This window comes from Hypanus sabinus, chromosome 1, assembly GCF_030144855.1.
Source record: "Hypanus sabinus isolate sHypSab1 chromosome 1, sHypSab1.hap1, whole genome shotgun sequence".
Taxonomy (NCBI): domain Eukaryota; kingdom Metazoa; phylum Chordata; class Chondrichthyes; order Myliobatiformes; family Dasyatidae; genus Hypanus; species Hypanus sabinus.
This window is the reverse complement of record NC_082706.1, coordinates 178,369,214-178,382,246: the sequence shown is the minus strand read 5'-3', so window position 1 is coordinate 178,382,246 and position 13,033 is coordinate 178,369,214. Positions and strand designations below refer to the sequence as shown.

Sequence of the window (13,033 nt, the reverse complement as noted above, 5' to 3'; positions counted from 1 at the left end):
CTGGCAGAACTCAGCAGGGCAGACAGCATCTATGGGAGGAGGTAGTGACAACGTTTCGGGCCGAAACCCTTATCAGGAGTGAAGTAACAAGGAATGGTCAAGGGGAGATGAGGGATAAAGTAGAGAGGTAGGAAGTGATAAGCTGGAGGGAAATGGGCTAGGGGGAAGGTGGAGAATTATGGGAAATAAAAGAGAAAGAAAGGTAGGGCTGGGGGGAGATTATAGTGAGGGGGGGAAAGAGAGAGAGAGAGAACCAGTCTAAAATAGATAGGGATGGGGGTAAGGGGGGGGGGCAGGGGTATCAACAGAGGTCTGTGAGTTGGACGTTCATGCGGGCAGGTAGGAAGCTACCAAGGCGGGAGATAGGGTATTGCTCCATCGACCTGCGTGTGGCCTCATCTTGACGGCCATGGACAGACATGTCGGAGTGGGAATGGTCTGTGGAATTGAAGTGTGTGGCCACAGGGAGATCCCGCCACTGCTGGAGAACTGAGCGCCGGTGTTCGGCGAAACGGTCTCCCAGTCTGCGGTGGGTCTCCCCAATGTGTAAATGGCCACATCAGGAGCGCCGGATACAGTACCTGCCCACCGGATACCTCCTATCTGCCGGCATGAACACTCCCACTCCAAAATGTCTGTCCATGGTCTCCTCTACTGTTAAGATGAGGTTTTTTAGTGTTAACATTTGACACTTGTCCTGGCCTTTCAACGAACAATTGTAAAACAAATTGTAATGATCAAGGAACTGAGGGGACAAGTGTCTTTTGTTGAGTTGAGAGTATGATATTCTAGTAAGTTGGGTTCATTGTTGATGTTGAGGCTGTGCAATCCAAACATAACTTTTAGTTCAGTCCCAAACAATACTTCAGAGTAGCTGAGGTTTTCAGCTGAAGTTCTCTAACATAATTCAGTGGATACTTTCCTATTGTTCTGAAATACTGTAAATTTTAAAGGGTTAAGCCCTTGGAATAAGGTATTATATGTACATATTCAAGTATATTGACTTCTTTGAAATGTACACCTAATGTATTGAATGTAATAGATAATATTAAAATGAAGCATTCAACAATTGATCTGTGCATAACTTATGCTAAAGTGTCAGTTTTCATTAAAACCATCATCAAATATATCAGATTAATAGTGTATTTTGATAGGTACATAGCAACAGTTGTGTGGAGACGAGTATAAAATTAAATAAATCTAGCAATTTAAATAAATTATAAATACAAAATTTCTATTTGATATACTGCTTTTAAGATAATATTGACTACAATTATGTTTACCATTTTTTTTAGGATGCTGTTTCTCAAAAGTCTGTGGATGTCCTAAGTAAGGGTGAAGATCAGCTATCTGTGACCAGCACAGAAAAGAATCCTTTAGACTGGCGTCAGAGCCAGTTTAGTCTTGGATCCAATGCCAGTGACGATGCTGCTAAATCTAAGACGTCATCAAGTAAGTCACAGGCAAACAGTTACAAGTTACTACCTAATGATAGTTTTATGTAATGAATTTTCTGCCAAGTTTAATAATTCTTTGCTAGAATATGAAACCTTCCAAATTTGTGTTAGAGTTTTCTGTTACAGAAACTGTGGGTAATTAATTTAGTGTAATTTTATTTTGAAATTAACTTTTTCCTCATTTCAACTTCTCATAACTAAAACCATCTCTGAATGTTACAGATGTTTAAAATATTAATACTGTAGGCTTGTGTAACTAGGATCTCTTCCCTCGGTGTGGTTACAAGAAAGTCAACATAAAAATGCTAAAAACGGGCAGCGTACCGGGCAACGTCTGTGGAGGGAGAAGAGTTTATGAATTGATAACCTTTCATTGAAAGTGGAAGAGTGAGATAACAAGCTAAATTTAAGTTGCAGAAAGTGAGAAGCGACAGAAAGAGCAAAGGGAATATTGGAGGTTTTCACCATTCTGGTGCAACATCTCTCCCATTATCTCTTCCCTGCCCACACTATTCAGGGCTCCACAAGTTTGTGATGGAAGTTGATTAATGTGAAATATTAACTCTTCCTCACAAATGCTGTTCAACCATCAATTTGTACTTTTATTTTAAGGCTATTGTAATACTTATTTTATTGCTTGTACTTTCCACCCATCTGCTTAAATTCAGCATGTGGATTGGGCATAATGAGAAATACTAGATTCCTTTGGACCTGTACAGCATGAATAAGGTCTTGAAAAGAAAACTTGGGAGCAACGATGAAATCATTAGTATAGAGTTAATAAAGTTGTAAGAGCTGCTTTTTTTGTCCAAAATCGACTTGATAATCAGCATGAAAGCTATTTTAAACAAAGGTAGCTCCATTATCGCAGAATTTATCTTGTATTTAAGGTCATTCAAAGTCCTGCCACTCGTGCAAGAAAGGGTTTGACTCTCTGTCACTAAGCAATCTGGTATGCTGCCAGAACAAGCACCGGAGTTGTTTGGCTCATGTGGTAGTTGCAACCTGTGACAAGGTTACTGCTTGTTGTTGCTGGTAAGAGCTCAGTGGGGCTGCCAGTACTTATTTTCTGTGTATTTTAATGTTCTCACATTATTATGCTATTTTAAAATAATGTATTTATTGGATAATATAACTCTTGATTAACCATGGCTTGTCAGCTCCTGAAAGTGCTGAATAGCAGAGTTTAAACAGTTTCACTCATGCCAGAGGATCTTTCGAATATCATTGCTGGGCTTGTTGAACTATAGTCAGCTCCTGGTCAATGTGCGTCTCACACTCAACATTCTCATCTATGTTTTTGAATATAGCCTTGCTCTTACCTATTTTTTGCAATATTGTCAAGTCTTGTAAATTTCAAAGTTATTTGCTGCCCTCCAATTTTGATTCCTTGCTTATCTTTGAATTTATTCAGCCCACCACTGAAACTTTAGCTGTTAAGTCAAACTCCAAGTTGCTTCCCTAAAACATTACTTCATTCAGATCAAGCTTTCAGTTATTTTTCATAATTGTACCAATTTATTAATTGAAGTTTGAAAGTTTTTTCTGCATTTATGTCATTTTATGAATCAAAGATGTTACTGAATTAAATGTGGTACAGTATATTGTTAAATATGATTGTTAAATAATCCATAGACTATTTAACAATTAATTATATTTGATTATATTCTTGGTTGCATTTGATCAAAATAACAAATCATGATTGGATTAAATCAAATATTTCCTTCCCATAGAAGTACAAGAGCAAAAATTGTTTGCTGCACTCCTCATCAAATGTGTCGTCCAGCTGGAATTAATTCAGACAATCGACAATATTGTGTTCTTTCCTGCAACCAGCAAAAAGGAGGATGCTGAGAACTTGGCAGCAGCTCAGGTAGAAAAAAACTTCTGTTGGTTAAAAATTGAGTGAAAGAGCAAATTACTTTATGACTAATCCATAAAAACAAACCTGTAAATAAGTTAAACTGTTGAGGGAAAAATTGTCTTTAAAAACAGAGGTTAGTTCAATTGTCACATCATTTACATTCAATATGAGATCACCAAAAACCTTGCATGCTCATGAACTGTAAAGGATCGGTTATGGCACATTTTATAAACTGTCAAGCTCTTTATAACTGGCTCTTAATCACTCAGTGTATTTCAACATTATCCAGTAACATTATAATGAAAGATGTCACCTGGTAGAAGAGAGCTACGGTAAGTTAGAAGTGATTAATTTTTTATTTTAATTTTTTATATGGTAATATATAATCATTAGGACTTACAGGAATCACTGAAAGGGAAGTAATGTAATAATATATCAATTATTGTAACTTTTTTTTACCGCATTCAGTAAGAGTAGTTATTGTTGGCAAACTTTTACTGGCTCTGCACAAATGAAATGTCAGTAATTCCTGCCTATAGGTTTTTACTAGTGGTTTAATGTATATTCCTGACTGATGTGGGGTTGGTATTATATTAGGAAAAACCACTTATTTTTTATTATGATGTTAAGTTTGGTTGGTTCCACAAGTGTCTGATGATGAGGAACTTGAATTACAAGACTGAATTAAAATAGCATTTATAAATTTGCGTCCCCTTTTTCTTATCATCTGGCTTAACTTAATTTAACTTGTTGGGTATAGAAGCCAATTCATTTCCTACTAGCTGCCAAAACACATAGAAAAATAAGAACATAAGAAATAGGCGCAGGAATAGATCATCTGGCCTGTCGAACCTGCTCCACCATTCAGTAAAATCATGGCTGATCTGGCCATGGACTCATCTCCACCTACCTACCTTTTCCTCATAACCCTTAAAGCCCCTACTATGCAGAAATACAGACGTGATGAGAGAAGCAGTTCCTATATTATAATTTATCATTAATTTGTTACACACCTGATCTACTATGACATAATTTTTAGGGAGATAGAAATAAAAGATTTTGCAAATGCAACCATTTCATAAATGAGTGCATTTAACAAGAAACCATCCCACAGGAATCACAGGCCAGAGAACTGAGCCACAGAAGTTGTAGATCCTTCACAACCTGTCTGAATGTGGCCTGTGCAAAACAACAAATAAATTACCTTAATGTTTTGTATATCAAAGCTCTAATTTATGGATCATGCATGATGTTTGTGCAGATTGCCAGATCATGAATGCAACTTTAAATTTCAATTTAAATGGGATCATCATTTTGTTAAGTTAATTTGAGATGTAAACAGGCAGTGGAGTGGGTTCATTTAAATAATTAGAAGGAATTGCATGTGTTCTACACCAAATGTGTAAAATTGGAGGTACTTTGGAATGGCCTGAGGACACAAGATATGGTTTATCAGTACAGCTTATTACCTTCGTATATCCCCTGTACTTTTGCATCAAGGTTAGCAATATTTCCAATATTGTTAATGATTAGTGAACTTTTATACCATTATCACAATTACCCTAAAGCATGCTAAACTTGCTGGTAAAGCTGCCAGTTATTTGATCTTGTTTAAAATTCTTACAGTATACAAAAGGCCAAATGAATTATGCAAGGATCTCGTGTATTGATATCCAATTCAAATTATAGTAGAAGAGTGCTTGAAATGGTTTTCATTCAACAAATGCACTGAAAAGCATGACTCTAGTTTTAGTTCTGAGGTGTGATTTATTAGTGAATATTATAGTTATGAGCACTTCATTCATTGGAATATCACTGTCTCATTGTTCAAAGCCATGATTATGTCATTGAGCTAGTGAAAAAATAATAAAAGTAAATGAATTCATTTCTGTTCCTTGCATTTTACAGAGGGATGCAATAGATGCTGATGTGCATGTTGAAAAGCAAGACCAAGGAATGTATCATTATTTAACTTCAAAACAACTTTTCAAACTGCTTGACTGTCTATTGGAATCTCATCGATTTGCCAAGTCCTTTAATTCCAATAATGAACAGAGAACTGCACTATGGAAAGCAGGTTAGTGATGAGTCTTGAATGTGTTTAAATTATCCATACCCTGTTGATAGAAATGGCTTTGGCATCCATGTTATAACTACCAGTTTATGTTGCAAGTGACCATTAATACAAAATGTTTCATAGTGTGCTCATTACTAGTGATGTAGTATGTTAGTGATAAGCATCTTATTCTGTACGTAGTTCATTGCAATATTAATTCCAATCACTGTAGATCTGAGTTGATGTTATATGCCAAATTATTGTGAAAATTTTATGAAAATATAGGATGTATCACAGTATTCAAAGATAACCAAAAAAAATCATGATATGTCAGCGAATACATGTTGCGTTCTGTTGTCAGGATAAAATACATTAAATAATGTATCGAAGATGAAAGGATGAGAAGGAAATAAGATATTAAATTCACTGAGAATTAATTGGCTATGGTTAGCATGAAAATGGTATGTGCTGGTCCGAGCCAAAGGCATTCTTTCATGTTGTATCTCTCCGAATCAATGTCTACAAATGGTTTGGTACCAAAATTTCAAACTGAAGTGGATATTTAGCACATTTAAGATGAATGGGAAATGGGATGGATTTCGGTCCATTTCATTGGATAAAATAAATCTCTACCATTGTATTTTCTAACATTGTACCAGCAGTCTTTGGATGGCTCTGTGGTTTTTAAGAAATTATGTGGTGTTTATTATTAAACAGTTACCTAATGCTTAATGAAGGTAACAAAAACCTGAGAGTATTATGTATAGTTCTGGTCACCCCATTATAGGAAGGATGTGGATGCTTTAGAGGGGGTGCAGAGGAGATTTATCTGAGTGCTGACTGAATAAGAGGATGTGTCTTACAAGGAAAGAATGAGCAAGGCTAGGGCTTTTTGGAATGATGAAGGGTGCAAGATGAATTGAAAGAAGTCTATAAGATTTTGAGAGATATAGATAGTGTGGACAACCACCGCCTTTTCCCAGGACAGAAGTGGCCTATAACAAAGGATGTGTTTAAGGTGAGTAGAGGAAAGTTTAGGGGAGATGTTAGAGTTAGATTTTTTTCTACATAGGGTGGTATGTGCTTGACGTGCACTACTGGGGTAGGGTATAGAATATTTAATCTATTTGAAATATTTTTAATTGTCTCTTACTATAAACCACTGCTGACAATAGTGAGTTACTGAAGGCCTTTAGCTGACCTGGGGGTGGGGGGGAAGCCTCACGTCAGACACCCAAGGCCTAGTCATGATTGTAGCCTATTGCTTTTCACAAAGCAATTCTCTGGTATGAGAAACTAATTAAACTGCCGCTTGTCTTTGGAAAAGGTTGGTATAGAGCAGCAAGGTTGGGTAGCTGAGTTAAACCGGATTGATCCCAGTCCTGTTTTTTCCATATCAAGATGGTGTCAAACTTAGAGAAGATGGTGATAATCCCATCTGCTAGTCAGTAGAAATGAAGATTGTGTTACATATTGGGCAGAGCAAGAACTACAATTTAGTAGTATTGAAAGTTTTTAACTGAGTCATATTAGTAACGGTACACGCTGAGTAATTTATAGTGTGGAAGCTATGAATCTGACCTGCTGTGATGAAAGGCATATACCTGAAACCCCGTGTCTGAAAGAGAGTCCACTGTGCATTGGATGCTCAATCGATCCATCGCACGATCAGCCACATCCTCACACTTGAACTGATACGGTGCATCCCTTTCACCCACCCACCCCTCTCCTACTCCCACATACTTGGGAATCACAGAGGAAATGAATAAGAGAGGTAAACTGAGAAAGATTATGAAATGTCTTTCCTGCTTGGTAGCAGTCAACTGGCCATCACACCCTTGTGGACCACCGCTGCCAGGTTGCTTCTCTCTGCCTTACTGATTAATTGATGTCGAGGGTAATGCACTGGGAATCTCCTCTTCTCTTGTAGAAGTGTCAATTGGTTCATCAGCTGGGGCGCTGACTTCAACAGCAGAGGACACTTGTGTAGCTTACCTAGGTCCCCCATCGGTTCTCTGGCTTATATGATCCAGATGTCGCTTGACAATTCATACGTCTGTCAGCTTAAGCTCTCCTACTTGATCATGACAATGCCAGATGTCGGCTGGTAGCCAGTTTTCTTCCTGCAAGGTTCATGTGTAGACTTAACCTCTGGCATCAAGCATTCACTTGCAGCAAGTTTGCTCCTGGACCACTGGCTGTAGGTGATCTGATGTGGTACGTAAGGTGCACTTAAATACTAATTTGGTGGGGGATGTTCCTGTAAATTCATTTTGCGTAAAATGAATTGAATTCAGAATCTGTAATTTGTAATAAATAGTATGTACAGTAAAATATACAAAAGAACAATCAGTATAGCTCAGAAATACAGTTGTATCAGCGTGAATTGATCAGTCTGATGGCCTGGTGGAAGAAGCTGTTCCAGAGCCTGTTGGTCCTGGCTTTTATGTTGCAGTACAGTTTCCCAGATGGTAGCAGCTGTAACGGTTTGTGGTTGGGATGATTCAGGTCCCCATTAATCCTTCAGGCCCTTTTTACACACCTGTTGCTGTAAATGTCCTGGGGTGATGGAAAAGGAAACAGTTAATTCTGTCAAGTCACCCTGAGTTTGTTTGCAAAGGCCTCGTTTCACTGTTTGTATTGCTCACTTCATCGGGTGTGATATCAAGTTGTTGTCAGGTGCCTAATACTACTCTTCTGGACAAACTCGTTAAATTCTGCACTTTTGACAGCCAGATATATCACATCTGCTCTCTCTAGTGGATCAAGTTCTTCTACCTTTGGGCCTACCGCATACAGCACTGGGCTGGCCTTGGGCCTACCGCATATGGCACTGGGCTGGCCTTGGGCCTACCGCATATGGCACTGGGCTGGCCTTGGGCCTACCGCATACGGCACTGGGCTGGCCTTGGGCCTACCGCATACGGCACTGGGCTGGCCTTGGGCCTACCGCATACGGCACTGGGCTGGCCTTGGGCCTACCGCAGTCGGCACTGGGCTGGCCTTGGGCCTACCGCATACTGCACTGGGCTGGCCTTGGGCCTACCGCAGTCGGCACTGAGCTGGCCTTGGGCCTACCGCATACGGCACTGGGCTGGCCTTGGGCCTACCGCATACGGCACTGGGCTGGCCTTGGGCCTACCGCATACGGCACTGGGCTGGCCTTGGGCCTACCGCATACGGCACTGGGCTGGCCTTGGGCCTACCGCATACGGCACTGGGCTGGCCTTGGGCCTACCGCAGTCGGCACTGGGCTGGCCTTGGGCCTACCGCATACGGCACTGGGCTGGCCTTGGGCCTACCGCATACGGCACTGGGCTGGCCTTGGGCCTACCGCATACGGCACTGGGCTGGCCTTGGGCCTACCGCATACGGCACTGGGCTGGCCTTGGGCCTACCGCATACGGCACTGGGCTGGCCTTGGGCCTACCGCATACGGCACTGGGCTGGCCTTGGGCCTACCGCAGTCGGCACTGGGCTGGCCTTGGGCCTACCGCATACGGCACTGGGCTGGCCTTGGGCCTACCGCATACGGCACTGGGCTGGCCTTGGGCCTACCGCATACGGCACTGGGCTGGCCTTGGGCCTACCGCATACGGCACTGGGCTGGCCTTGGGCCTACCGCAGTCGGCACTGGGTTGGCCTTGGGCCTACCGCATACGGCACTGGGCTGGCCTTGGGCCTACCGCAGTCGGCACTGGGCTGGCCTTGGGCCTACCACATACGGCACTGGGCTGGCCTTGTAAAACTTTTACTGACAGTTCTCCTAAAGCTTGAATTCAGCCACAGGACTACGATACTGACCCAGAGCGTCTGCTTGGAAAATCCACCGGTTTCTTTGCAATAGAGAATTCAGTACGGGTTTTCCCACAATTCTGTTGATGCAGGTACACTGATGCATCTTTTTAATACAATTTTTACCCAGCACATTAGGCTGTTGGCTTTCCCTGGCCACGTGCATGGGTAAGTGAAACAGATCCTCCTGGTGAACCACTTTTGCCGTAAAGACACCACACATATCCACACTACCTACAGTGTAGCTGCAAAACACCGAGTTCAGCGATCATAATTTCAGAAACTGACAATTTGCTTAACCAGTGATGGCTGACCCAGTATCCATCTCAAATTTCATCTCTGGTTGTGCACTGTGAGTGTAATGATGTGAGGAAGTTGGCTTGAGTGGCCCATGTCATGGGTTTGGAAAATTCTTCTTCGTTCTGGATGACTCCTTGTGTGATTGAATTATGCTGTTTTCTCATGGCGCATTGCTTAGTGAAGCACACCTTCTCGAGGTGGTCTACCTTCTGACAGAACCAGCAGACTATCTTTTGATGCTTGTATTCGGACCATTGAGCATGGCTTTCACTACAGCGATGGGATCTCTGTGGAAGTTTTTATGATTCCTGTGGAGACTGTAGGCTGTGAGTCGATATCTACTAGGAAACGTCTACTGGGAGTGGGCTCTTGCTCCAGTACTGTCTGAATGGTGATGGGTATGATTGAATCTGTGTCAGGCCTCTCTTGACTGCCTACTGGTGCTGAACTGTGGAGCATACTGTGTCCCAGGACAAACAGTACTTTTCAGACTGAAGCTTTTCCTGAGTCCTCCCATCTTAGATTCCAACAATCGATGTTTAGTTAGGCATTGCTTCTTTGAATTTGCTCTGTACCTTTGTACGTGCATTCCTAAGCCACTATGTTCAGTCTTGTGAAGATAGATTAAGTGAGTGGGCTTTGTGGCTGGTGTTAAAGCTGATGGGAGTTCAATGTAATCCAGGAAGGTTGTCTTCCATTGCAGCCAGGTTATGTTGATCAGCTTTGCCAGTGATGTGGCCCACAATAGATTGATCTTATTTTGATCCTCGTTGCCAAAATGTTGCATATTGTACAGAGCAAGAATTACAATGGATAGTATGACTGAACATTTTTACTCATGTTAGTAATGATATGTCCACACTCAAAAGCTCACTCCTAAAAGAGAGTTTCTGTACATAGGAAGCCCAAGGTTTTTGTTCAACTTGTATTTGTTTCGTCATTGCATGCTGTGATCCTGATCCATGCATGACCTTTCAGGCAGAAAGATCAAGCCTTTTATTTTTGTTCTTCTGCACTTGATCAATTTCAGTCTTGGATTTACTTAATGACTGAGTTTCCAAAGTCCACTGCAGAGAAGGTTTAAAAATTTAAGGAAAAATATTACTACCTGCTCAGTGTACAATTTCTATTCATAGTCCTCAAAGGCTGTGATTATGCCTCTTCTTTTAAACTCCAATATAAAGAGAAAAGTGCTCTCATTTTCTACCACATCAAGTTCTTCCAATATTCTTCTCCTCCAGTAAGCATGTATGCTAACTTTACCAAGTTTGGGTCAAAGATCCTCATCCCAAGAAATTACCTTACAGATCTAAACTGCAGTTCTTCCAAGGCAAGTACTTTTTCCTTGATCTAGTGACCAATACTGCACACAGTACTCCTCATGTGATCGGAACAAAATTGTGTACATTTGCCCAACAAATTGCTACAGCTGCATATTTAACTTGTGCATTGCAACTTCTAATTACCAAGAAACCTCTGTCTGCCACCATGTTCATTATTTTTCTACCAAAGTAAGTTGCCTTACATTATACATTGTCATTATGAAAAGATGCATTCCTGGAAAACTGTCCATTTCAAAATCTTACAGTACATAACACAAACCCTTAACAAAAATTTACAAAATTTTTTGTTTCTTTTTCAATTTGTGTTTATTTCATATAACAATCTTTTGGTAGTGTTGTATGACTTAGGATAATTTGTGTTGTAAAGCAGGGATGCATTGTACATCATCTCAGAATCAGGTTTAATATAACGGGCAAATGTCATGGAATTTGCTGTTTTGCAGCAATATAATACATAATTTTAAAACTAGAAATTACAATAAGAAATGTAGAAAAATCGATTTAAATCGTGCAAAAAACTGAGCAAAAAGATAGATTATACACATGGGTTCATCTAATGGCAGATGGGGAAGAAACTGTGAACCATTGAGTGTGTGTCTTCAGGCTGCTGTACCACCTTCCTGATGGGAGCATTGAGACAAGGGCATGTCCTGGATGAAGGGGGTCCTTAATGATGGATGTCTCCTTTTTTGAGGCATTGACTTTTAAAGGTATCCTCCAAGGTGGAGGGGCTAGTGCCATGATGGAACTGGCTGAGTTTACAACTTTCTGCAGGTTTTTCCGATCCTGTGCAGTGGCCACTCCATACCAGAAGGTAATGCAACTAGTTAGATTGCTCTCCATGGTACATCTGTAGAAATTTGCGAGAGTCTTTGGTGACATAGTGTACCTAGTCTCCTCAAACTCCTGATGAAATCTAGCCACTGTTGTGCCTTCCTGGTGATTGCATCAATCTGTTGGGCCAAGGATAGACCTTCAGAGATGCTGACACCCAGGAACTTGAAACTGCTCAATCTTTCCTCATTTGATCCCTCGATGAGGACTGGGGTATTTTCCTTCAAGTTCCCCTTTCTAAAACACCATCCTATCTTCTTTCCCACACACTTGTCCTTGAAACATTGCCACTTTTTTCATTCATTGCAGACATTGAGTTGTAGGCATTGCTGGAAAGTTTACCACTTACTCTCTGTCCCTTATTACCTGTAAGGGTGGGAGTGAATTATTTCCTTTTTGGCTCTGAATCAGAAGACATTTTATCATTCTGCATCCTTCTGAAAACCACCTTGACTTTCCATCAACAATAAATTTTGATTTGCTAGTCATTAATATATGACAGAGAACAGAGTGCCCAGCACCAATCCATGTAAGGCCACAATAATAGCACATATTTTGAAGATCTATTTATTCCTGCTGTGTTTTGATCCATTCAAATTCCATTTATCAAGTTTGTGTTATCCCCAAACATAGGAATCTTTTCTATGGAAGTGCCATTCATGCATTCACTAGTACCCAATTTTCGGCCCACCTAGATATGCCCTCAAAAGTAGCGATCAGTCTTGTTGAATACAGTTTTCCAATTATGTGCTTCATGGTAGTCCATGCATCCAGTCTTCTGAGCTCCACATATAGTACACAATGCCAATTGTTACCCTTTAAAATCTCATATTTGAGATGAAGTATTATTGAGAGTTCTAAAATCATTAAACTTTTGATGTCTGATGTAAAATCCATTCCTTGGTTGCTCTTGTTCTCTCCATATTGCATTCTTTCAATTACTTTGTACTTCTGATGAACATTGTGATTAATCAATGGATTATATTTACAAGTGACATAAATATGTGAATCAAAGTTGGTTTAAAAATTGTTTGAACAAATTGCAAATTTCAGAATAAAACATATTGGAATCATAATCCAAATCAGTTATATTTATTGTACTTTCCAACAATATTTTATGCAGCATTCTTTATGTCCACTACTGAACAGGCCAGTAAACTGCTATTGCCAGTGGACTTGATTTTTGAAGTGAGGCTGCTGTTGTAAGTAAAAACAGAAATTGCTAGAGATTTGCAGCAAATCAGAGCTTCTACAAAAAGAAAGTCTCTTTGCAACGTCCTTTCATCAGAACTCACTCAGACACAAGATAATTGTGTTTTCATTTCCAAAGACACTGCATGATTACTGAGCATTTCCAGCATTTTCAGTTTTCTTTACAGTTTTT

At 40.3% G+C, this 13,033-nt stretch overlaps 1 protein-coding gene across 3 annotated transcripts in view; it reads left to right on the top strand.

Moving 5' to 3' along the window:
* Positions 1-13,033, top strand: part of arfgef1 (ADP-ribosylation factor guanine nucleotide-exchange factor 1 (brefeldin A-inhibited)) — a 185,590-nt gene that overhangs the window by 163,486 nt on the left and 9,071 nt on the right. For all 3 annotated transcript variants that reach the window (XM_059982419.1, XM_059982409.1, XM_059982428.1), the window contains 3 exons: positions 1,296-1,452; positions 3,191-3,330; positions 5,230-5,398. In XM_059982419.1, coding sequence (XP_059838402.1) covers positions 1,296-1,452; positions 3,191-3,330; positions 5,230-5,398 — 466 coding nt within the window. The remainder of the gene's footprint in view (positions 1-1,295; positions 1,453-3,190; positions 3,331-5,229; positions 5,399-13,033) is intronic.